Source organism: Apodemus sylvaticus, chromosome 12, assembly GCF_947179515.1.
Source record: "Apodemus sylvaticus chromosome 12, mApoSyl1.1, whole genome shotgun sequence".
NCBI classification, from domain to species: Eukaryota; Metazoa; Chordata; class Mammalia; order Rodentia; family Muridae; genus Apodemus; species Apodemus sylvaticus.
In genome coordinates this window covers 41,905,993-41,932,455 of record NC_067483.1, presented here as the reverse complement: position 1 = coordinate 41,932,455, position 26,463 = coordinate 41,905,993, and the positions used below count along the sequence as shown (strand labels likewise).

The window sequence follows — 26,463 nt, the reverse complement described above, 5'->3', positions numbered from 1 at the left end:
TGAGGCACACTAGAACCCATTCACCCTATCCAGGGACACCAAGACCGTGTAGGCTCAAGGCAAGAGGTTAATATCCGGTATCACACTGCTAAGTATCTGAATTGCAAGTGTGGGTGCCTTTACTAGAAGTATTCCTTCTCCCTTCTTCTTCTTTATTTGTTTGTTTGTTTGTTTGTTTATGGAGATGGGGCTGGTGCTGTGGCTTGTATGTGGAGATCAAAAGAGAGATCAAAAGGGGGTTGGTTCTCTCCTTCTAACCATGTGGGTTCTGGGGATTGCTTTCAGGCATCAAATTTAATGCTAGTGCCTTAGCTGGCTGAACTATCTTATTGGGCTACCTGTTCTTTTAAAAACCGTCTATTTTACCTTGTTCTGGTGAGATGGTTCGTATTAAATTAAACCTAAATATTAGCATTTAAGAGGTCTTAATACATCTGGGAGTAGTGGTGCATGCCTTCAAACCAAGCACTACAGGAGGCAAAGGCAGGTGGATCTCTGAGTTGGAAGCCAGCTTGGTCTACAAAGTGAGAAATAGTAAGACCCCATCTCAAAAACAAAACGAAGCAAGGGTCTTCTCAGATGGTAAATGACCTATGTGTGTTTTATAGAGTCCATTCTAAAAGCTGACTCATACAGGGTTGGGTTTACACCTGGTTCTTCTATTGCAAGAAGAGGGCTTTTTATTTTTACCCAGAATCTGAACTAACCAAAATAACCATATGAATCAGAGTGAATTTCAGTATCCATAGAGATGATTCTGAAGGTTTTAAGTGTTTGTGATTTAAGCATTTAATACACATATTAAAAGGAAACCCCATTTTATCATGGTTTTATAGACAGCCTCATTCTTCATGAGTGACAGGATGGCAGCCATAGAAAAGGACCAAGAACTGCAGCCTAGAGACGCTGGAAGCTACCCCAGCAGCAAGAAGCCCCAGCTTCCATCCCTCCTGTTGCAAGAAATAAATCAATTTAAAATAAAGGCATTGAGCCAAGTGGTGGTGGTGCACACCTTTAATCCCAGCACATAAGAGGCAGAGGCAGGTGGATCTCTGTGAGTTTGAGATCAGCCCGCTCTATAAAGCGAGTACAGAACTGCCAGGGCTTGTTACAGAGAAATCCTGTCTTGAAATTTTAAAAAAGAAAGAAAAGAAAAACAAACAAAACATGTTTGGAATAAAATGAAGAGGAACTGTAAGACTCTGCTACAGGATAATGTGAGTCATCCCTCTAGATGACACTGTGGGTTTTCTCTGTGTGTGGGGGGGTTGTGTTGCCGGCATGTATGTCTGTGCACCATGTGCGTGCAGTGCCCTCAGAAGCCAGAAAAAGGCACTGGATCCTAAGGCTAGAGTTAAAGCAGGCTCTGAGCCGCCTTGCAGGTACTGGGGATCAAAGCTGGATCCTCTGGAAGAGCTGTAAGGCCTCTTAACTGCTGAGCCATCTCTCCAGTCTGCATTACATTCAAACAAACTGGAAAGATACCATAATTAGCTCAAACAATAGGACACCATACATAAACTAGACGGGTTGATGCTAAGGGTTGTATAGGAAAACAGGGAGTGAAGAGTAACTAATAACACTGAAAAGAAAAACTCCCAGAAGGGACAAGCTCTACAGGCATTTAAACATTGTATAAAGTTTCTATAATTAACACTGTAGCACAGACTAGAAAGGCAGTTATAGGACAGAAAGTCTAAAACTCCTACACAAGTACCTATGGAAACAAGTAAAACAAGAGCATCCCTGCTCTGCAAGTCTGATATACTTCAAAATCTGGTACAGTTTGTGTTTACCGGCATTAGTCTGCAAGTGGAAGATTGCATCTGGCATTATGTGATAGGTCAGAGTCAAAATGCAAGAACACGCTGGCTTGCTGCTCCACACTTGTAGTCATAGCTGGTAAGAAGCCGGAAGTAACAGAATCTTGAGTTCAAGGCCACCATGAACTACACAGTTAGATACTGTCCACAAGAAAAAGAAACAAATGTTCAGGGCTTGGTAACTTGTGATCCCAGCTCTTAAGAGGCCAAGGCAGGAGAATTGTTGCCAATTAATTGGAGGCCAGCCTTGGCTACAGTAAGACCCTGCCTCACTAAAGGCAGTGTGTGAAAAGGAGAAGCAATATAGTCTCTCTGTGTAGCCTGGGAACTCCCTCTGTAGCCCAGGCTGGCCTTGAACTCAGAGACCCACTTGCCTCTGCCTGCATGCTAGGTTAAAGGTGTGAGCCACCACACCTGGTTAGATGGAACTTTTTAAATCGGTCTGGAACAACTGCATAACCGTTAGTACCATACAGAAAAACAAGCCCCAGTGACTAAAAGCCTAAATGTCAGAAAACAAAGTCTTAGAACTACTAGAAGAAACCTGGTGAGTTCCCGTTAGCCCTACAGAATGATGGACAATAAAAATAAGTAACAAAACCATGCAGTTTTTACAATGTGAAAAGCTTGGGCTGACTACATGTATGCATTAAATCAGTTCCCATAGGATTGTTTGTTATACTGACACCACCATTCTTGTGGATTTAAAGGAAATAACTTACCTAAGGATAGGTGTGGCTTCAAGATTTGAACTGAAACTTGCCTAAATCTAGAGACCTGGCTGGGTTGTTTGCTTTGTTTAGAGGGGTGGGGGCAGTAGTGTATGTAGATATGTGGTTTGGGTGACATAAAGTTTTAAATTTCCTATCAGCTATATTAAAGAGGTTTTAAAAAAGGAAATGGGTAAAGATAATTTTAATGCTTAAGGCTAGAGCTAGCACAGTGATTAAGAGCACCTGCTCCCCTTCCAGAACCACATCTGAGTTTGGCTCCCATCACCCATGTTGGAGACTCATGATTGCCTGTAACGATAACTTTGGGGATCTTATGACCCAGTGCCTTCCTCCAGCTCCCCCTGGGACATGTGTACATGTGACAGCATACATTCATTCAGATGAGTACACATAGAGATAAACCTAAGAAATAGCTTTAATCCTGACTGGTCATGGTGGCACACACCTTTAGTCCCAGCACTCTGGAGGCAGAGGTTAGCCTGATATACTTAATGAGTTCTGAGCCAGCCAGAGCTACGTGGTGAGACCTTGTCTAGAAAATGAATTAATAAAAAAATGATTTAATTAATTAAAAATTAGCTAATGAATTAAATACTGCACTCATTTAACCTGGCATATGTCAAATATTCCCATGTATAATCAATTTTTGGTTTGGTTTGGTTTTGTTAAGGCTGATAGGGTTGTACATGCCTTCAATCCTGACATTCAGGAAGCAGGCTAGGAGCTCTATATGAGTTTTAGGCTATGCAGTGAAACTCTTGTCACCAAGAAAAACATTATTAAGATATTTGTTTTTCGTGCTAAATTTGAATTGTAGGGTATTGTTTACATTTACAGCCATCTCAGTATTTGTGACTGATGGCAACTATATTGTTTTATACAATCCTAGATTGCGAGGTATAAAATTATGATCTTACATTCTTTTTTTTAAAGAATTATTTATGTATATGAGTGCACTGTAGCAGTTTCAGACATACCAGAAGAGGGCATTACAGATGGTTGTGATTCCATTACAGATGGTTGGGAGTCAACCATGTAGCTGCTGGGAATTAAACTCAGGACCTCTGGAGAAGGGGTCCGTGCTCTTACCCACTGAGCCATCTCTACAGCCCTGACCTTACATTCTTGATAAAACGCTGATTACTTGGCAAATGTAAATGGGTCTGTTTTTATTTGGTGGTGAGAGTTTATAACAAACTTTGAATAAGCAGCTCAAAACTGTTAATTTGACTCATGCCAATGGTTCCGGCACTTGGAAAACGGGAAGGATGATCCTGGGCAGGACTAGCCTAGGCTGGTTTTGTTTTGTTATGCTTTTCTTTTTCTTTTTCTTTTTCTTTTTCTTTTTCTTTTTCTTTTTTTTTTTTTTTTTTTTTGGTTTTGGTTTTGGTTTTGGTTTTGGTTTTGGTTTTTTCGAGACAGGGTTTCTCTGTATAGCCCTGGCTGTCCTGGAACTCACTCTGTAGACCAGGCTGGCCTTGAACTCAGAAATCCGCCTGCCTCTGCCTCCCAGTGCTGGGATTACAGATGTGTTATGCTTTTCTAAAATTTATATTGCACATTGAAAACTGCTCTCTGCAACCCTTATTTTGTTTTGCTTTTTAGGGTAAGTGTGTTGAGCCAGGTTTTCTCAAATTTAATGTCATAGTTCCTGACATTGCTGCACTGTTGGGGCAGTGGGTCAGGTTTCTTCCTGAGCTCTTTCCTTGTAGCTTCAAGGTTAGAGCTCAGTGATTTGCTGTGGCTTTTGTGAATATCCTTAGACTCACAGGAAATGTTTCTTTTTCAGAATTTGGTGTTCACCTGGCAGAGCTGACTGTAGATCCTCAAGGGGCACTGGCAATCCGTCAGGTAAGTCCAGGGTGACTCAACTGATAAGTATTCTCTTAGTAGCTTAGAAACTTTTCTAGGGGAAGGAGAAGAAATAAGGACAATGTATAAAACATGATTTTTGTACAGACTTAGATGATTCAAGTGTATCAAACCATAAATGTAGTTTTTATGTGTGAAAATAAGTCCTCTCTCTTGTTGCACATGATGACTTACTGTCTTCCCAGCTGGCGTCAGTCATCTTGAAACAGTATGTGGAAACTCATTGGTGTGCCCAGTCAGAGAAGTTCCGACCTCCGGAAACTACAGAACGGGTAAAGGCTAACGGTTACGTGTACTCAATCTACCTACAAAGATGTAAGAGATGTCTTAAGACACTCAGCACTGAGATAACACTTCCTGACTCCAGAAAACAAGACTAGGAAGAAAGTAGAGTGATGGGTGGGGTGGGCAGCATTAGGAGTGCTGTGCTACCAGCAAGCAAGGATGGACTGTGTTCAAGTCCCATTCTGCCCTCTGCAGGCCATGAGAGCGTTTGACACATTTAGCTGTGAATACTCAATTTCTTAAGTTTCCAAAATTAGAATTAAAATTACTAACTTCGAAGGGCTTGAGAACTAAATAAAATACTTCTTAGTACAATTGCTAAGCAACCAATCCGAGTACCCAAGAAAGGATGAGATTCAAGGTCTAGAACTAGGTTAGAACCTTGTACAACTGTGGGAATGTTTCATACTTGTAATATCCAGTGAGAGCACCACTGTGGCTGGTGAACTCTTGTGGTGACTGTAACTGAGCAGTGAAGATCATCCCATGGCCTACTGCTTACCTCTGATTAACTACAAGTGCCCTACCTCCTCCACAGGCAAAAATTGTTATCCGGGAGCTGTTACCCAACGGGTTGAGAGAATCAATAAGCAAGGTGCGCTCCAGCGTGGCCTATGCTGTGTCCGCCATTGCCCACTGGGATTGGCCTGAAGCCTGGCCCCAACTCTTCAACCTGCTTATGGAGATGTTGGTGAGCGGAGACTTAAATGCCGTCCATGGAGCCATGCGTGTGTTGACAGGTACCAGAAGCCTTTCCCTTAGTGTTGTACTTGGACCTTAAGTGAGAGGGGGAACGATTAGAAGCTATGTAATAATGTGGTCTAGACCAAGGCTCTATTAAGTGTTTCTCCTCTTTCAGGTTTTTGTAAGTGTTTCTATCTCTATAGCCACCAGAAGTGCTCTTGATTCTTTCCCAGGAATCGTGTTAGCATAGTACTGCTTATACTTCCAAAGTATACATCTTTATAGAGCAATACTTTAGGCTAAGGCTATGATTCAGTGGCAGAGAATGCACAAGTCCCTGAGTTCAAGCCTCCAAATTGCACACATACAAAGATACAGAAATGCCATAGCAAATAAATACTTAGATTCTGACTGTACCTTGGCACTTCAAACCTTAGTTTCTTTCTTTCTTTTTTTTTTTTTTTTTTTTGATTTGATTTGTTTTTTTGTTTTTTGTCAGGGATAGCCTTGGATGTCCTGGAGCTCACTCTGTAGACCAGGCTGGCCTCGAACTCAGAAATCCGCCTGCCTCTGCCTCCCAGAGTGCTGGAATTACAGGCGTGTGCCACCACCGCCTGGCGATAGATATCTCTTATAAGACTAATTAACTTCTCAGTCCTTCCAGAATTTACTTTCATATATCCCTGGGTCTGGCCTGAGTTTTCTGGTCCTCTGCAAGATCTGTCATATATTCATTCGCCTAGATAAAGTCAGTAGGAAATCCTTCCACAAATACTGATCTGGAGCTGCTGGAAAGATGTTAGAAGCACTTGTTGGTCTTGCAGAAGACCTGGGTCCAGTTCCCAGCACCCACAAGATAGCTCACAGTTGTAATTCCAGTTCCAAGGGATCTGATTCCTTCTTATGACTTCTGTGGATGTTGGACACACACATGGTGCACAGATGTACATGCAGACAAGCCCTCATACAGATAAAATAAAAATAAGTCATTAAAAATTACTCATCTGAGGTTGAAGAAATGACTCAGCAATTATGAAGACATACTGGCTCTTACATAGGACACAGGTTCAATTCCCAGCACCAATGTTGGGCAATTCACAGTCACATGTAACTCCAGTTGCAGGAGAACTGACACTTCTGGCTTCCGTGGGCTTGTGTCAAATACATATGGTATGTGACAAAACCTTTCCTGGGGGAATGCAACGCACAGCAGATTGGGAGCCCACAATAGACCAAAGAGTGGACACCACCACCCAAGTCCAACATGGTGAACCACAGAGTTTTATTGGGGTTACTTACAGGAATATGGGTGAGGGGTTACTTATAGGAACAGAAATGACTCAGAGCTTACCCAAGCATAGATGGCAGTTCCCAAAGCTGGGAACCTGGAGCACACTGCACAGGCCACAGGTTGGAGCCTGTCCTTTCCAAGTGCCTCAGCTCTAAATCTCTTTGAGGAAGCTTGGCTGGTTTCTGCTTCCTCCAGGCAGCTGATCTGGACTGAGATTATTCTTTGCAGCTTGTCTGTGCTGCACGTGAGGCAGGGAGGGGCCTAGTGAATTTGGTCAGTTTCAGAGACTCTGTTTTGAGTCTAATCCTTGCTCGCTGCAGGATTGTTGGCTCGGGTCTGTGCAGGTGACACAGCGCTGCGAGACTGTGAGTGCTGTGAGCTGTCATGCCCAGAAGACAGCACTGCACACACAGCACACCTCCCCACCCTACTGCTCTTACAGTCTTTCTGCCCCATCTTCTGTGGGTGGGGTGGGGGCTCCATACAGATGTTCCTTTTAGGGATAAGCCCTCAGTAAACACTCAGCACTTTGACAGTAGTGAGTGTCTGCTGGCCTGCAAAGAAAGGCTTCTCTAGCCAAGGTTGGGGGAGCACTAGTCCATGGGTGTAAGTATAAGTATTTAGAAGGCACTTTGAGAATAAGTTGCTTAACAAAACAAAAGTAATGTTTCCCCAAGACTTAGGACCCCCCAAACTGTGGTCTTTGACAGGACAGGACATAAGTGAATTCCCTCCTTTGAGAAGACCTAAGATCTGGGGGAACTGAATCCAAGTCCTCCTCAAGAGCAGTCAGCTCTCTCCACTGCTGAGCTATCTTCCCAGCTACTGGAAAGATGATGTAATGTAATGTGTTTATAACAGCGTGGTTCCCGTAAGGGGGTTTCGTGTATCTTCAGATTCTGGTTGCCCTTGCTCCCTTTCTCCCCTGCCTCTCACCTTTAACTTCCAGTATCTCTGTTCACATCAGGTGGGTCCTGGTCCCCCACTCCTACGACCTCTTCTGTCCTCAGATACTCCAAATTGAGCACACAAATCTTAGATTTCAAAGCTAGTCTCCACATATGAGAAAGAATATGTGCTTATCCTTCTGAGCCTGGATTATCTCACTTAATATAGCATATTCCAGTTTCTGTCCATTTTCCTTTCGTGTCTTTTGATTGTGGGCTTGATATTATATTATATTAATATTTGGTTATTATTGAAAGACTGACATTTTGTTGATTTTTTTTTTCCTTTCTCTTCCTCTCTTGCCTACTATTTTTCTAGCATGGTTTATTTTCTGAGGCTCATTCGTGGATTTGTGTTTCTCTTCACTGTGAGGAATTCCTTTAGTCTATTTTTATCATGGAAAGCTTTTATCTTCCCTTTAGTTATGACAAGTAGCTTTGCTGGCACAGTGCTCTGGATTGGCAGAGTTCTTTTCCTTCAGAACTTGAAATACATCACTCCAAGCCGTGCTGGCTTCTAACGCTTCAGTCGAATGATCTGGAATTTTGCCAGTGGGCTTGCCTTTCGTGTGACTCAGTGTTTCTCTCTTGCCGCTTTCACTGTGCTTTTTTTTCTTCTGTGTATTTTAGTGTTGTCAACGCACCAGGGAAGGACCCTCAACTGAGGAATTTCTTCCATGAAATTGGCCTGTGGACAAGTCTTTGAGGCATTTTCTTAATTGCTAATTGACATAGGAGGGCCCAACCCACTGTGAGTGGTGCTATCCCTAGGCTAGTGGACCTGGGCTGTGTAAGAAAGGTAACTGGGCAAACCAGGGAAGGGAGCCAGTGCCCAGCATTCCTCTATGGCCCCGGTTTTGTTTCCTGCTTCAGCTTCCCTTGATAATTGACTATAACCTTTAAGCCAAAATAAGCAGTTTCTTGCCCAAGTTGTTTTCGGTCAGTGTTTTATCACAGCATCAGAAAGCAAACTAGAAAAAGGGTTTTAGTTCAGTTCTAACAAAGGGAATGGTTCTTCTCTGGTCTTGTCTTTGTGTTATCTCCTGTATCTGGATTGATACCTCTTTTCCTAACTTTAGAAATTTTTCTGTTATGATTCTTTTGAAAATATTTTTTAGCTAGACAGTGGTAGTGCACGCCTTCAATTCCAGCAGTCTGGAGGCAGAGGCAAGTGGATCTCTGTTGAATTGAGGCCAGCCTGGTCTTCAGGTGGAGTTCTAGGACAGCCAGGGCTATACATAGTAACCCTGTTTTGAAAAACCAACAACAAAATAAAAGGAAGCATTCTCTATGCCTTTATAATGAGGCTTTCCAGTGCCTGTTCCCGATTAGAGTGTCCCGGCTATTGTGGGATTCCCTTCAGTACCCTTTTAACCTTTTATCTTTGTCCTTGTTGGACTGTTCCAGTTCTTCCATCTTGTCTTCAGGTGCAGACACTCTGTCCTCTCCTTTATTGATTCTGTGCTGAGATCACCCACAGAATTTATTTACTGTGTCATTTCTGCTTGGCTTTTCTTCAATATTTCGGTTTCTTTCTAACTCTTTCATATCCTTCTAGCCTTCCTTAGTTCATTCAGGTGTTTATTTGTTTCTTGAAATGTGCTTGTTACATTGGATTCTCTCTCAGGGGCTTCATTTGATTCTCACTAGTGATCATTGCTATAGTTTTAGTAATTTTGGAGTTGGTTTGCTTTTCTTTTTCCTGTTTTTTATGTTACTGCATTGGGATTTACACAGCTGGTGTTTTTTCTTTGCTTGGTTTATTTTTTGTCAGTTTATATATTTTTCAGATGATATATTTGAAATAGTCAAATGGGACTTGAATGTGGCAATGTTGAATGTGTAGTTCAGAAAATAATTCCTTAGATCAGGAGTAGCTCTGGGGACCTGGTGTACAGTCTGTCTTATTCCCTGAGTTCCATCGTAGCTGTGAAAGCAACCACAGCTGCTTGATATCACCACTAAGCAATTGTCAAGAACTATTGGAGGACAAACAACTAGGTTTGAATAGTGTAGAGTAGACTTAGAATTTTTTGTTGGTAAGATAGAAATAGGGAGGAATTAGGATGGATAAGAAAGAGGAGTTAGCATAGATCATCGTGGAAAAGAAAAGCATTGGGGTGACTAGAAGGAGAAAGTTGAGACCCCTTTGGGATCTGCAGATTTTAGAGATTGTTAAAGCTGATGGAAAGTTTTAATTAAGTAAAAAGAGTAAGAGATAAAATGAGATAAAGAAGAAAAATATAGGAAGAAGTGGGGAATTTATGGGGCTGAAATGACAGCTCAGTGGTTAAAAGCACTGGCTGCTCCTCTAGGGGACCTTGGTTTAACTCCCAGCACCCACATGATGGCTCACAACCATGTATAACCCCAATCCCAGGATATAACTCCCTTTCCTGGCACTTCCTCAGGCACTTGGTGCACAGATATACATGCAGACAAAAGCCCCCTTCCCCCCAAAAAGAGGCTAGTGTATGAGTTGTACCTGGAATATGACTGGTGGACAGACATATACAACAGTCAAAATCAAAACAGTCAGACATATGGCTGCAGAGTTGCCTCTGGTTAAAAGCATTTGTTGCTGTCACAGAGGACCTGAGTTCCCAGTACCCACATTAATAATCCTCTATAATTCCAGTCTCAAGGAATCTGACCTCCCTCTTCAGTCCTCCATCAGCATCAGTTACTCATATATACATTTACATCAGGCAAAATATAAACATGTAGACAAAATAGCCATGTTCCTAAAATAATAAAACAAATCAAAAAAATAGTTCATTTTAAAGGGGTAAAAATAATAGAATATCAGATATTAAAAACTATTTTGTGGGGCTGGCATCCTCACACAGACATACATTAGGGCAGAACACCAACATACATAAAAAAATAAATGGATGGATAGGTAGGTAGGTAGGTAGGTAGGTAGATAGATAGATAGATTGATTGATTGATTGATTGATTGATTTATAAATTCTTGTGCTTGAGAGGCAGGGGCAGGCAGATCTTAGGAGCTTGAGGCCAGCTTGCTCTACATTGTGAGACCTATCTAAAAAAAAAAAAAAACCAAAAGAGGAATAAAAGGAATATTTACAAAGCTGGAGAGAAGACTCAGCAGTTAAGCATGCACACTGCTTCTGGAGATGACCTGAGTTAAATTCTGTATTTCCACATTAAGTAGCTCATAGCTGTCTTTATTTCAGTCTAGCTTCACGGGATCCAGTGCCTCTGGCCTCTAAGGACATCTGCACTCACGCACATGTTTATAATTTAAAAATAAGATATATAAATTTTTAAAGACTAGTTATGGAATAAATTGTTAGCTCAGCTCCACTTAGTTGCAATTTAATTCTCAATTCTTCTGGCTCTAGTAGGATCTGCGTGGTGTTGTGTGATAGAGAAGGTGGGAGCCTTTGATCTCTGAAGCCTCTGTGTTCTTGGGGCTCTGGCATATGAAAGGAGGGGAGGTTGAAAGTCCTTTCCTGCTGCGCATGGTGGTGCATGCCTTTAGGAGGGCACACAGAGCAGGTGTGGTGGGGGGAGGCAGGTGGGTCTCTAAGTTAGAGGGCAGCCTGGTGTACAGAGTAAGTTCCAGAACCGCCAAGGATACACAGAGAAACCCTATCCCAAACAAACAAGAAGTCCTTTCCTTATAATTCCCTGGATCCTGCACTCTGTGTGGCATGCCAAGCTCCTACACTCGGGTGTGTGAGGAGCAGTGCTCTAGGTCTAGCCGTTGAGTCTGTTTACTTGGCATCTACGCCACATTTTACATGTCCACTCAGCATGAGTAGCAGGTTATCGATTCTATGTCAAAGCAAGCCTTTCATTTGTTCTGTTGTTATCCCTAGATTCCCTTAGAGTACCTACTGTGTTCTGTTGGTGAGCTTTCAGCTCAGAAACACCAGAAAGGCCCAGGTGCTCCTTGACGGCCGTTTGCCTCCCTGCTTCTGTGTGAGCGAGGTGACTGCTCTGTGGAATTGAACTTCTGAGAGCCTTTACTTAACTCTCATAGCGCCAGGATATCTAGCAAAGGGCAATTGTTTTAGTCAAGGAGAGGAAATCCTAATCGTTCTGTACAGAATTTAGCTTCTTTCTGACAGACCTGGAAAGAAAGGATGACTGTACAGTTACTCTCATTGGAATGCAGGAGAGTCTTTGTGCTCGACTAAGGAAATAACTCTATAGTGAGGTCACTTTTCTGTCAGCCAAGAGAAGGAACTGGTGAAGAAATCTGTTTCCTTTGTGATGAGTCACCAGGCATGAAGTGGACGGCAGCCAACCTCCATTCACAGACAGCTAGAGGGCAGACTTTGAACAGCACAGCACAGGAACTGGAGCATACGTGAGGACAGAAAAGTATTCGTGTGTAAGAACTCGCGAGAAATGTAGCACCAGTTCTCTTTAGGATTTTTTTTTTTATTTTGAGATGGAGGTTACTCTGAGTTGCCCAGCTGCCTTCTAACTCCTGGGCTCCTGTCTCAGCTTCCTGAATAGCTGGGAAAATAGTCTTGTCCAACTGCGCCCAGTGTCTTTGAGACTTTTTGGGAGAAGATACTATTCTTGATTTCTGGGTTATTTTTCTGTTTATAAAAGAGAACTTTGTCTCATGATATAAAGGAACTGTATGCTAAGAATTTAAATATTTGATCTAATAGATAAATCTTTTACTTCTGTCTTACAGTTTTGTAAATTTAGGTGTTAATATCCCAAACTTTCTGACTTAATAATAATGACCTCAGAAAACTTAGTTTGAATTTAAACCTACAAAGTATGAACAAACTGAAACTACTCACAATGATTATAGGAACATTAAAAGGTTCAGTTAGTCACCTCAATACTAAGACTCCTCTGTCTTTTCTGGTGGTGGTGGTGGTGGTGGTGGTGGTGGTGGTGGTGGTGGTGGTGGTGGTGACACTGGGGATTTGACCAGACCCTTGTACATGCTAAACTACACTTGAGCTCTATGCTATATTTTTCCATAAAGCTTTTATTCATAAATGCAGGCTATGCCTGATCCTTGGCCAAAGGTCCAGAGGTGGTAATACACTATCCAGTGTATTTATTTGGGCTGACTTCAATATAAATGGAATTTGACATTCCTTTATTAAGATAAAGTTTGGAACTTTCAGAAGGAAGCCACATTCCTAAAGAACAGCCAGTCTCCAGTATTTGATCTGTATTTGATCTGTGGGGATGATACAGAGTCTTTATGTGCTTTGAATATTATTTTCTTATTTTATTTTTTTCCAGGCACAAGAAGGTGTGACCTGTCTTTTCTCACCTCTTTCAAATCTACACATGGGTTAAACACCTTGACTTAGGAATCCTCTTCCTGTCCAATTATAGCAACCCCAGAGTTACACATTGATAAATAGAGTTTATGCTTAATACATTTTTGGATGGGTGGGTGGGTGGGTGGTTGGTTGGTTGGTTGGTTGGTTGGTTGGTTGGTTGGTTGGTTTTTCTCAAGACTGGGACTTCACCATGTAGCCCTGGCTGTTCTGGAACTCACTCTGTAGACCAGGCTGACCTCAAACTCAGAGATCTGCCTGCCCCTGCCTTCCAAGTGCTGGGATTAAAGGCATGCACACTATGCCCTGTTTATGTTTGTTTTGTTATTTACATTGAAGTAACTTGTCAGGAGACAGAACTGACAAACTAGAATGGCAGTTGAGAGATAGCGAGAGTGTGCCCGAATGGCACAAGCTGAGAAGGGGCCGTGCTTGCCTTACTTGTATGCAGTTGAGTTGCAGATAGCTTCAATCTGTGTGCTTTCTTAAAAATTTTCTTGTATCTTCTTTTGTGTTCCTATTCTCTCCCCTTATGATAAATAATACTTCTGGCTCCTTGCTGTGTGCTGGCTGGGAACTGCTTACAAGTTTTTACACTTTGTCTTTATGAAGCATCTTTTACTTTTTGTCTTTTCAGAGTTTACTCGAGAAGTGACAGACACACAGATGCCACTTGTTGCTCCTGTCATTCTCCCAGAGATGTATAAGATCTTCACCATGGCCGAGGTATGGTACTCAGCCCAGGCGGGGCAGCAAAAGGACCTGCTTGGCTCTGGTCATCCAGCTCAGGTGGATGGTGATGCTGTTGTCACTGGTGAATGAAACTAACAACGATCTGAATCAGAAATTGAACTGACCATAGTCTCTGAATTCATGACGACAAGGGAAAGCACTTGATGAGATAACAGAAATGTCTCAACCCCACACAGCTTTGCACCCTGTCACCCTGGACAGTGCCATTCTTGGCCTTACCTACTCAGCCAGGGATTTAGAAATAATCATGTTGTTACTTCATTGCAAGAATAGAATCTTCTTCTTCTCCCCTCTCCCCTCTCCCCCCTCCCCTCCCAGATAGGGTTTCTCTGTGTAGCCCTGGCTGTCCTGGAACTCACTCTATAGACCAGACTGGCCTCAACACAGAAATCTACCTGTCTTTGCCTCCCAAGTGCCAGGATTAAAGGCGTGTGCCACCACTACCCTGTGCAAGAATAGAATCTTAATGTATTATGTATATATATGTTAGCACGTACATAGTGATCTGTACACAGTAATATATGAGTACTTAATAGGTATCCAACCTCCGTAATCCCTTGCCCCCACTAAATACTCCACATTGTAAAGGAAAGGCATTGAGAAGTGGGGATGCAGCTCAGTATAGAGCATGTGCTTTCAAGGCCCTGCGTTCATCTTCTGCCATCACACAGTAGAAACAGAGCAGCAGCTGGGCACTTCATAATCCCATCTCCAAAAAGGAAAGACATCTATTAGCCAAGGTGGATGTTGTGGAGTGCGTCTCTAAACCCAGCACTTAGCAAGCAGGGGAAAGCTAATTTCTATGAGTTGTACGCCAGTGGGGGGCCGGGGAGGGGGCTATAGAGTAAGATCTTGTCTTTAAAAGTAAAAAATAGCTATGTTAGGATTTTAAGTATTATGGGACCTGTTTTTTAAAGTCGCAGACGTTTATATATTAAAGGCTGATTCTAGTAAGTTTAGCATTCTGTTGCCTTATGTTCTCTCTTTTGTTTTTGTTTTGTTTGTATTTTGAGTACGCAGATATGTTCTTTCTGAGTAGCTCTGGCTGTCCTAGAACTCACTTTGTAGACCAGGCTAGCCTCAAACTCTCAGAAATCTGCCTGCCTCTACTTCTCCAGTGATGGGATTAAAGTATATATTGCCAGCCACCTTATGCTTTCTTAATTACAGAAACCCCTTTTTTGTTTGTTTGTTTGTTTGTTTGTTTGTTTGTTTGTTTTAATGTCAGTGGATTGCATCTGTGCCTCTTTAGGGAATTAACTGTGAGGATTGATTGGTTAGTCCTAGTTTTACTTCTAGTCACATGTACACACACACACACGATTATGCCATGATCTTTTTCTCAGGTGTATGGTATTCGAACTCGTTCCCGAGCAGTGGAGATTTTTACTACTTGTGCTCATATGATCTGTAACATGGAGGAACTAGAAAAGGTAAGTGAGCCTTTGGTTGATGAATAACAAAATCTGTGCTTCAGAGTCTTTATTAAAACTTTACATTGCCAAAGACTCATTTCATAACTACCAGAAAGCACACTAGCCAGTCTTATAGATTTAGCATTTTCATTAAAATTTTAACACACACACACATTCTATATTTTAGCTTTATGTTTCTTCATTTACCTTTTCTGTTTTTTTTTACTTCTTTCTGTCTTGATATTTTGTTTTGTTTACTTTGTTTTGTGGTTGAGTGTTGTTGCTGTTATTGGGGAGTGGGGCAGTTGTGGGGGTTGCTTTGGTTTGGTGTTATTCCATGCTGGGAATTAAACCTGTGACCTCACATATTCCAACAAGCACTCTGCCATGGAGCTGTATTCCAAGCTTTCCTGCTTCCTTTCATATTTGACATTTCAAGCCTCTCAACTGGCTTATGGTCCTCTCGTGTGAAGAAAAGCAAGCTAGAAATGTTGATTGCCACGACCCAGGTGCTTTTCTGAGAGTGGTCTGATGCGTGAGGGTTCCGAAGACTATAGTGAAGGATCGCAGGTGGGAGCTGAGGTCAGAGGGCTTGATAGCTGTGCCCTTTTCGTTAGGACCTGGCTCTAAAAGATGCTTCAAAACTGAGAATTGAGTGTGCATGCTGAAGCTCTGGGCTGAGGGTTTGTCCCGCTTTGACTTTGGTTTCTGTTGTCAGGGTGCAGCCAAAGTCCTGATCTTCCCTGTGGTGCAGCAGTTCACAGAGGCCTTTGTTCAGGCGCTCCAGATGCCGGACGGCCCCACATCTGACAGTGGCTTTAAGATGGAGGTGCTGAAGGTAAAGATAGACTCTCATAAGCTTAGAGCTGAGACAGTCAGAAAGTATTGATCGCTCCTGTGTTACTCAGTGGTGTCTTCTCTTCTCAGGCAGTGACAGCCTTGGTGAAAAACTTCCCGAAGCACATGGTGTCCTCCATGCAGCAGATCCTGCCCATTGTTTGGAACACTCTAACTGAGAGTGCTGCCTTATATCCTTTCCTGAGAACCCAGAGAACCCGCCGCCGCCTACTGGGGGGTCTGGCCTTGGGTCTGAGTGTTATGTCTGTTCTTGGTGTTGGGGTATATAGTACTCCTTTGTCATCTATATGTAAAGCAGACTCCAGATTCTTTTTCTTTACTCTGCATCATACTTATGTGAGGACAGAAGTGAATTACACAGAGGAAGTGGAAGATCCTGTGGATTCTGATGGTATGTAGTTCATCTGATCCTAACGGAAATACCAATTGTTAGGAAAAGGGATCTTGACACAGACAAGTCAGAGGCAGAAAACGGAAAAACGGTAAAAGTATCTTTTCAGTGTATTAGATGTAAGCCATTATCTTCCGTGGCATCCTTAGGGATATTTGCAAAGCCAACTGAAAATTGTGGCATTTGAGTGTAACAGATGTCTGATACAGCTAGCTACCTGTTTCATTTTGTCTCATTTAATTTCGAAGTTCCACATGATGATATCCTTCATTTCTATGTCAATATTTTTAAGTACTTCAGATCAACAATAGGCACACTGGGCATGTTCAGTGTCTGTGATTCTTTTCCTCCTAAAAGATTTAATATCCTCAGACTTCCTTTCTTTGACTCTTCAGCCTCTTCTACCAACTCTTCAGGAAAAATTAGCAAGTACTTCACGTGCTCCTTAACTTACAGAGATAATGTAGTTTTTTCCGGAGTGAATGCTTTCCTTTGTCTTCATTTATTTTACTCCCGTGTATTCCTAGGAGAAGTCCTGGGCTTCGAAAACCTCGTCTTTAGCATCTTTGAGTTTGTCCATGCCCTGCTGGAAAACAGCAAATTCAAAAGCACCGTTAAGAAGGCTTTGCCTGAGCTCATCTACTACGTCATCCTGTACATGCAGATCACCGAGGAGCAGGTAAATGGTGCTTGGCAGACGGTTACTACGTGGCATTGGGGACTTGAAGAATGTGACACCTAGGTCAAGTAAACATCTCATTTCTACAAAAGAGACTCTGAGAGACTTTCTGTGAAACCCTAGAGAAGTTATGGTATTAATTTGTCAATTCTAACGTTAGACTTTCAGAACATTCTTTTTTCATTAGGAAAAATCTCTGTGAAACCACTGAGCAAAGATCATAGTATATAGGAGAGCCTATTAGCACTTCCTGTAAACAGTGAGGCTAGTCCTCATCACCTGCCAGCCCCCAAGGATGCAGAGGTCAGACAAGGGCTCGCTGAGATCTCAGTGAGGGTGGTAAGAAGCCCTGGGGGCTGCCATGATTTGTCAACAAGGCCCCATAGTAAGTAAACCATATCATCAAAATTGAGAGTTTGCATCTGAGTCACATTTTCCTAGCCTAACCTGGAATGCAGACAGTATAGTGATAGGCTTTTGTTTCAGCTTGCTCCTGTTCCTACCTCCACACGTGTTACTATTGTTTGATCAGCATCTGTTCTTTGCCATGTGGATGCCTCTGTGGCTTCTCTGAGCTTCACTTAGAAGAGGAACAAAATAAAGTAACAACTAGGTTTTCAAAACTGCTTTCCCCAGCCAGGCATGGTAGCACATGCCTTTAATCTCTGCATGCGAAAGGCAGAGACAGGCTGATCTACAGAGTAAAGCCGTGACAGACAGGGGCTGCAAAAAGAAACCTCGTTTCAAAAAAAAAAAAAAATGAAAATAATTTCCCCAGATCTGGGAATAGTTGCAGAAAGAGCAAAGTGGTGAAAGTGCTCAGAACACATTGTAGGAAGTTCTCAAAGAGTTAATAAAAATACTATATTTTTAAAGTACTAAGAAAAAAGAATGCAGCTGGGCATGGTGGCTCACGCCTTTAATCCCAGAACTTGGGAGGCAGAGGCAGGCGGATTTCTGAGTTCGAGGCCAGCCTGTCACATACTGAGTGCATTCCAGGACAGCAGAGTGAGATCCAGGACAGCCAGGGCTACACAGAGAAACCCTGTCTCAAACCCCTCTCCCCCAAAAAAAAGAAAAGAAAAGGAATGCATCGGGGAGGGGGGGGGGCTAGAAAAGGGGAAATCATTTGAAATGTAAATAAATTATATCGAATAAAAAAAATGCAAAAAAAAAAAAAAAGAAAAGAAAAGGAATGCATCAGCTTAGAGCATTGAGATGGTCAGCAGGTAAAGACGTGCTACCAAGCCTAATGACTGGGTGCAATCCATGTGGTGGGAGAGAACTGACTCCTGATAAATGTAATTTTTTAGAAGATTAATATAATGCCAGGTGGTGGAGCATACCTTTAATTGCAGTCCTTGGGAAGCAGAGGCAGGCAGATCTGAGTTCAAGGACAGCCAGGGTTACGCAGAGAAACCCTGTCTCCCCCCACCCCCACCCCCAAAAAAAAGAAGAAAAAAATAACATGACAATGTCTTTCACATATATCAGCACAAAAATTGGTGTAATTTTATAGCAAATACCCAATATATTCAGAAAAATCTGTTTATCAAAGTAGCAATCTGATGGCAGCCACAGAGAACTAAGTAATTTGTCATATTCTAAAAAAGATTCTGCTACAGATAAATAGTTCTACATATTTGGATAATGATTCATTTCTCAATAAAAAAAAAAAAGACATTAAAGTATTGGGAGGTAGGTGGATCTCTCTTTGTTCAAGACCAGCCAGAGCTACATAGTGAGATCCTGCCTCGAAAAGAAAAGATGTAGAGTTTTGATCAGGAGAAGGCTGACCAGAATGAGCCGACCTCCTTTCCTCTTTGCAGATTAAAGTGTGGACAGCTAACCCGCAGCAGTTTGTAGAAGACGAGGATGACGATACATTCTCCTACACTGTGAGGATTGCCGCTCAAGACTTGCTGCTGGTAAGTTACCTCACTTCTTCAACCAGATAACCCTCAGTAGCTGCAAGTTTCTCCTTCCTAGACATCTAACCCAAGGTAAGCAGTACTGTTGGACAGCTTCACCTCAAACCTTTTTAAGGGTATAAGAAAGTTGTCCCGGGCTGTGGTGGCGCACGCCTTTAATCCCAGCACTTGGGAGGCAGAGGCAGGCAGATTTCTGAGTTCAAGGCTAGCCTGGTCTACAGAGTGAGTTCCAGCCCTGTCTCGAAAAAACAAACAAACAAAAAACAAAAAAAAAAAAAAAGAAGAAGTAAAGAAAGTTGTTCATGAAATTTGAGCCTGAGAAATTGCAAAGTTTTTCTACCTGGCTCATTGAGTCTGGAACATTTCAGTTTAATCTGCCTTCAACAGGCCTCCGTGGCATAAATCAGAAGCTGACAAACTTAAAGAGATTGTTGGGAAGTGAGCGTGCAGCATCAGCTCCTGAGTTGATGGCTCCCCCACCTGGGGCATAGGGGTGTCTCCAGGCTGAGTGATGTTGACAGTTCCTGTTGGGTTTGTTGATAAACCTTGCTTGGTATTTAGTGCTTCTAAGGCACCTGTCATGGGTTACAGGAGGAGCTGGGGGTGTGGCTCAGCAGCAGAGCATTCGGCTAGAATGTGCAAAGTGAGCTTGAATTGTCAGCACCAAAGATAAAAGTAGAACAGAAAAAACTACACTATTAGAGCCATGTACATAATCTAAAACTAACTCTCATTTTTTTCATTTATGCTAATAGAGCCAGAAAGATAGGCTATTTAGAGCTATTTAGCCTTATAATGCCTGAACACTATACAGTTGCAGGTGTTACCTTAATTTCATCAGAGACCCTGAACTAATGGGGTCACTTTTAATACACCTGATGAGGCTTTAGTATGGGTGTGTCAGAGTTTGAACCGTCCACACGAATAGATCTACTTTTCAATCTTCTCTTCTAGGCTGTGGCCACAGATTTCCAGAATGAGAGTGCAGTGGCCCTGGCTACTGCAGCCACTCGGCATTTACAAGAAGCGGAGCAGACAAAAACCAGTGGCACTGAGCACTGGTAAGGGTGAGCGCGTTACATCTGAGGGAAAAGGAGCTCATTCTATTCCTTTTTTAAACAGCTTTGGGGGGGCACTTTTGTTTTTAATTAGAAGACTATTATATTTTGGTGTTTTCTGTGGTATTTAATAGTGTTTAAATTGAAAGGATGAGACTAGATGTGGTACATGACTTCTTTCTAGCACTTGGAAGGTAAGGGCAAGACATTTAGAATTCCAAGGCCATCCTCATCGATTTCATGGCAGGTTTGAGGCGAGCCTGGCCTATGTGAGACCCTATCTCAAAAAAATAAGGGCTAGGACTGGATAGATGGCTCAGTAGTTAGGAGCAATTAAGAGGACCTGAGTTCAATTCCCAGCAACCACATGGTGGCTCACAACCATCTGTAATGGGATCTGATGCCCTCGTCTGGTGTGTCAGCAGACATATAGATAAATAAATCTTTAAAAAACAAGGGCAGATGAGATGACTCAGCAGGCAAGGATGCTTGATGTCAAGCCTGGTAAACAGAGTTCAATCCCTAGAACCCACAGCGTTGACGTGAGGAACTTTAGAAAGGTATCCTCTGACTGCACCCTTGCTGGTACTCCCACATGATAGTTGATAGACAGACAGAGGGGGCGGGCAGACAGGCGAATGAATGGATGAATGGATACATGGATGGATGGATGAGTGGATAGGTAGTCCTCCCACATGATAGATGATTGTTAAGTGTAGAAATATACTTTTAAATAAATTAATTAGAAATACTGACAAATGATCTGGGGATCAAATTACTTTGGAATACTCTGAATGGTCTTCTTTACTTTGGAAGTGTAGTTTGCTTTACCAACTGCAGTGTCCCTGTTACAGGTGGAAGATCCACGAGGCCTGCATGCTTGCTCTGGGCTCTGTGAAGTCTATCATCACTGACAGTGTGAAAAATGGCAGGATCCATTTTGATATGCATGGGTTCCTGACTAACGTCATCCTCGCAGACCTCAACTTGTCAGGTATGTTTGAATACGTGCCAGGATTCTAGACCATCTTGGACCCATAGTTACTCACTTAGGTACTTAGTAATATTTGTTTCTTTGTGTGTCTGTGTGTGTGTGATTATGCACATCATAGGCCAGAAGAGGTTGTCGAGTTGGTATCCTATATTACCCCTGCCTAGTCCTTTGAGGCGGGGTCTTCTCCTTGGATTTGGCGTTCACATCTTAGCTAGACAGAATGCAGCAAACCCCATCAGTGTCCAGCGCTGTCAGAGCTGGGATCACAGGCATCTGCTGGGCCTTCTGGCTAGTGCATGGGCACTGTGATCCAAACAGTACCATGGCCTTGTGATTATAAAGAAAGCACTCTTAACCCCTGACTCATCTCTTCTCTTAGCCCTCTTCTCTCTCCCTCTCCCTCCCTCCCTCCCTTCCTCCTTTCCCTCTCTTCTTTTCCTTTTTCCCTCCCTCCCTCTCTCCCTTCTCTCTGTGTCGGTCTGTCTGTCTCTCTGTGTCTTTCGCAGTTTGTTTGTGTGTGTGTTTGTGTATAAAGACCTGAGTTTAGTTCTTTTTTTTTTTGTTTTGGTTTTTTGGATTTGGTTTTTTTTCGAGATAGGGTTCTGTGTAGCCCTGACTGTCCTGGAACTCACTCTGTGGACCAGGCTGGCCTCAAACTCAAAAATCCGCCTGCCTCTGCCTCCCAGAGTGCTGGGATTACAGGTGTGTGCCACCACCGTCCAGCTCTGAGTTTAGTTCTTAATACCCAAGAGATGTAACTCAGAACTACTTGTAACTCAAGTTCCAAGGGATCTGATGCCCTCTTATGGCAACTACTGGCACTGTATGCATTCATAAGTGAGATTAAAATCTTTAAACAAAAACATCACAAGAATTGTGGGTTGTATCTATTCTGTTAGTTATAATAGCCATGATGTCATATATGTATCAGAAAATATCTGGAAAGTGCTGTGATCATTTGGGAAGGAATGAGAATAAAAGAGTTAATATCTTGGTATTCCTTTAAAAATTATTTTAGGGGCTGGAGAGATGGCCTAGTGGTTTAGAACACTGGTTGTTCTTTCAGAGAACCTGGGTTTGGTTCCCAACACCCATATGGTGGCCCACAGCTGTCTGTGGCTCCAGGTCCAGGGAGGTCTCATGCCCTCTTTTGGGCACCAGGCACACATGTAGTACACACATATACATGCAAAAAAACTCATACACATAAAATTATGAAATGTTTAAAAGGTGATGGTTTTAGCCAGGTGTGGTGGCGCATGCCTGAAATCCCAGCACCTGGGAGGCAGAGGCAGGCGGATTTCTGAGTTCGAGGCCAGCCTGATCTACAGAGTGAGTTCCAGGACAGCCAGGGCTATACAGAGAAACCCTGTCTTGAAAAACCAAAAAAGAAAAAAGAAAAAGAGAAAAAAGGTGATGGTTTTAGCTTTAAGGACTTTCAGAAATAACTAAGCCATACTTTGGCAGTTACTACCTCTGTATCTAAAGTGATAGTCATTATTTCCTGGTTTGTTAAGAGCTGTTCAATAATTCCTCAATTTGATATTTTAGTGTGAGCAACTAAACTAAGCTTTTTGACAAGCTGAATAAATTCAGTATTCTTAAACAGTTTGTGCTTAGCAGGAAGTAGTAATTCTTACACCAGGAAGCTAGAATATCAGACAAAATCTAGCATCTGAGAAAGCCGAACATAGAGCATTACAGTGGCTCAGAAATAACTGGAGATCACTGCAGACTGAGCGATCACAGAGACAGTATGCACGGAACGTGTTGACTTGTGATTTAAACAGAGTTCAGTGTTGACAAAGCACAAGGTGAGTTCTGAGTCTGGATGCGTGCTTGAGCGTAAGAGTCACCAAGGGAGCCTCGAAGGTCCGCACTAGTGTCATTTGCATTTGGTGGACTGTAAACTTATTTGTCAGGTTATTAATAGAGGGATAACAGAGCTATAGTGTATGTTCTAGTGTTGAGACAATAATAGGAAGGAAGAGGCAGTGGGAAGGATTTAGAAATGGACTAGTGCGGGTAAGCAGTAGTGAGGGCTTCAGTCTCAGGATAGTCAGGTAGAATTGAGAAATGGATTCTGTGCCATTTATCGCCCATATGCTTTTACCATGTGAATTGTGCAGTGTCTTTCACAGAAGTCCTCTGTTGTATAGCGTCCAGTATTATCATTTGAGAGATGGAGTTGGGCAGGACGAGGAGAGACGAACTCCTGTCAGTCATGCAGTCTGTAATTGCTCTTCCTCTCAGCGTCTCCTTTCCTCCTGGGCCGGGCCCTGTGGGCTGCCAGTCGCTTCACTGTCGCCATGTCCCCTGAACTGATCCAGCAGTTCCTACAGGCAACAGTTAGTGGTCTTCATGAGACACAGCCCCCGTCAGTTCGCATCTCTGCTGTGAGAGCTATCTGGGGGTAAGTACACTGCTCTAGACTACTAAGAACTGCTTGAAGAGAGAATGGCTCAGGTAGAGAACATCACATCACAGCTGCCTGTGCATTATGGTGCCTAGAACTTTCTCCTGAAGACCTCTTCAGGAGAAAGAAGAAAAGCAGCTCAGCAGGTGACTCCAGACCGCCTTCCCTTTTGTTCTTTATTCCCTTTAAATTCCAAGAGCAGCTTCCTCTCTTCAGTGAAGGCACTTAACCCAAGGCTCTGAATAACTTGCATAATATGTACATAATTGTAAAGGACATAAATCTGTTGGGCAGCCACGTTGTGTTGGTAGTCTGTGTATTAGAATCCAGATTTTGGAGAATGCAGTGTAGAAACAAGCTCATATCTCCCGATTTCATTTCTCTTTTTCATAGGTAAAGACTAGAGGTTTCATAGTTATTCCTTAAGTTCGTACTCAGACTAGGGGACACAGTAATATTTGATAGTTTCAATTCATAGTTTTATTTATGTGTGTGAGTGGTTTTTTGCACCATGTCTGTGTTCTGCGTGCATGTTTGGTGCTTACAGAGGTCAGAAAAGAACATTGCATCCCCTGGATCTGGAGTTATAAACACTTGTAAGCCACCTCGTGAGTACAAGGAATTGAACCCAGGTCCTCAGTAGGAACTAGCGCTCTTCCCTGCTGAGCCCGCTCTCTAGGCCTGAACATTTCTATTTTGAAGGATATTTTAAGATCCAAATTAAGTATCTCTATTGAATTTGTATGCATGAAATTTACAAAATTTATGTTCCTATCCTATCTTTACGTTTGAGACAGTGACTGAGAATCTGTGCATTGAAAGGGAGAGGGAAAAGGAGGGAGAATCCTGCGGGTATTAAATAAGTGCTACAACCATGAGCAGAGACCCATCTTTTCCTATGCAGTCTTGGTAAAGTCGATCTTTGGCTCTGAATGAATTTAAAATCTTGTTGTGCTAAGAGAAACCAAGTACAGCTTTTCAGCAGGCTCTGAAACCACTCTTAAATGGCTGAGGAGGGAGGCCTAATCTGGTTAACTTCTTGCCTCTATTACTTCTGACCTTTGTAAAACTTGATTTTTATCTACATGAATTAATTAGTCCCTGAGGCATTAAATATCCCTTATTATCAAATGTCAGTATAAGATTAAAAGCTGGAGCTGGAGAGGCGACTCAGCAGATAAGAGAACAAGCTGTTCTTGAAGAGGACCCAAGTTTGATTCCTAGACCCACATCAGGCCACTCCTGGACACATACACACATACATACATACATACATACAGCCAGCACTTTAAAGAAAAAAGTTTAAAGCCTTTGCCAACTAAGAACAAAACCATTAAAACCTATGTATATCTTACTCAAAACTTTTTTTAAAAAGTGGACCAGGAGTAAAATCAAAGTAAATTTAAAAACAGATTATTGGCCGGGCGGTGGTGGCGCACGCCTGTAATCCCAGCACTCTGGGAGGCAGAGGCAGGTGGATTTCTGAGTTCGAGTCCAGCCTGGTCTACAGAGTGAGTTCCAGGACAGCCAGGGCTATACAGAGAAACCCTGTCTCGAAAAAAACAAATCCAAAAAAAAAAAAAAAAAAAAAAACCCCAAATTATTGGTAAAAGAACTATAACTACTTTGTGCTGTGATTTTACAGGAATGTTCAAAGTTGCAAACTGAGACAAGTTTGGCTTAAGTGTGTAAATACTCAGGTAAATGCCTCTTGTCTTCTGGGACATTTTAGACAATAGTACCTGTCAAACAGAACTTATTTACAGTGATTCTCACAGGAAAAATTAGAATTTAAAAAGAAACTTTCATTTATTATTATAAATGTGATTATTTACAATAAGCCTAAGTTTTATAGTCCAAAAAAAACCAAAACAAACCATTGAGGGGCTGAAGAGCTGGCCCAGCAGTTGAGAGCATCGGTGTAGGCCGTGAGGACCTGCATTAGGATCCTAGCTGGGGAGAAGCAGGAGACTCACTGGGGCTTGCTGTCCTCCAACAAAAAAACAGAAAAAAACAGGCCCCAAGCTCAGACAGAAGCCTGGCCTCAACACTGCTCTCCAGAGCACCTGTGTTCTCACACAAAAAATATTCTAAATAATACAAACAAATCTTTGGGTTGGAGAGATGGCTCAGTGGTTAAGAGTACTTGCTGTTCTTGCAGAGGACCTGAACTTAAATTCCCAGCCCCAACCTGTTACTCCAGCTCCAGGGGATCCTCTTCTGGCCTCATTGGCATCAGAACATGTGTGTGTGTGTGTGTGTGTGTGTGTGTGTGTGTGTGTGTGTGTGTGTGTGTGTGTGTGTGTGTATCACATACACATGCACACGTGCACACAAAATTAAAATAACAAAAGTTTAAGAGCTACCCTGTGAAGAATTTTTAGCTGTCTTTTCTTGCTGGGCCATAACATTTCAATTTAGTCATTTCCTATTTGGTTTTCTAGCCACAATGTCCTTGTCACATTGCTGAAACTATGGAGTTTTTTGTTTCCAAGTTTAACTTTATTTAATTAATGTGTGTGTGGGTGTGTGTAAGGGAGTGTGGGTGCCTCTGGAGGCCCTGGACTTATAGGCTGTTGTGAGCTGCCCAACATGGATGCCAGGGGAAATTCGGGTCCTCTGGAAGAGCAGTCTGTGCTCTTAGCCACTGAGAGCGCTCCAGCCCCTGAAATGTCTAATATGTGGCATTTTAGTTCATCAAAGCAGCTTTGCTCTTTTCTTTTGTGCCAACTTTAGTTTATTCCTCCATGCAGTGTCTTATATTTCAGAGTAAATGATTTCTGAAACTATATATTTATTGGTGCATTTTTTTGTTTTGTTTTGCTTTTTTTGTTTGTTTGTTTGGTTGGTTGGTTGGTTGGTTTTTTTTTGTTTTGTTTTGTTTTGTTTTTTTTTTGGTTTTTTGAGACAGGGTTTCTCTGTGTAGCCCTGGCTGTCCTGGAACGCACTCTGTAGACCAGGTTGGCCTCGAACTCAGAAATCCACCTGCCTCTGCCTCCCAATTGCTGGGATTAAAGGTGTGCACCACTACTGCCCGGCTG

The 26,463-nt window shown here is 42.4% G+C and overlaps 2 protein-coding genes across 4 annotated transcripts in view; one reads left to right on the top strand and one right to left on the bottom strand.

The window, feature by feature from the left end:
• The window catches only part of Tmem9 (transmembrane protein 9), a 678,246-nt gene that overhangs the window by 614,941 nt on the left and 36,842 nt on the right, over positions 1-26,463 (bottom strand). The window lies entirely within an intron of this gene.
• Ipo9 (importin 9) overlaps positions 1-26,463 on the top strand; it is a 47,044-nt gene that overhangs the window by 6,589 nt on the left and 13,992 nt on the right. For all 3 annotated transcript variants that reach the window (XM_052200643.1, XM_052200644.1, XM_052200645.1), the window contains exons 2-14: positions 4,347-4,408; positions 4,615-4,701; positions 5,253-5,454; positions 13,565-13,653; positions 15,027-15,113; positions 15,814-15,933; positions 16,023-16,123; positions 16,286-16,344; positions 16,872-17,023; positions 18,853-18,951; positions 19,909-20,015; positions 20,867-21,006; positions 23,260-23,419. In XM_052200643.1, coding sequence (XP_052056603.1) covers positions 4,347-4,408; positions 4,615-4,701; positions 5,253-5,454; positions 13,565-13,653; positions 15,027-15,113; positions 15,814-15,933; positions 16,023-16,123; positions 16,286-16,344; positions 16,872-17,023; positions 18,853-18,951; positions 19,909-20,015; positions 20,867-21,006; positions 23,260-23,419 — 1,465 coding nt within the window. The remainder of the gene's footprint in view (positions 1-4,346; positions 4,409-4,614; positions 4,702-5,252; positions 5,455-13,564; positions 13,654-15,026; positions 15,114-15,813; positions 15,934-16,022; positions 16,124-16,285; positions 16,345-16,871; positions 17,024-18,852; positions 18,952-19,908; positions 20,016-20,866; positions 21,007-23,259; positions 23,420-26,463) is intronic.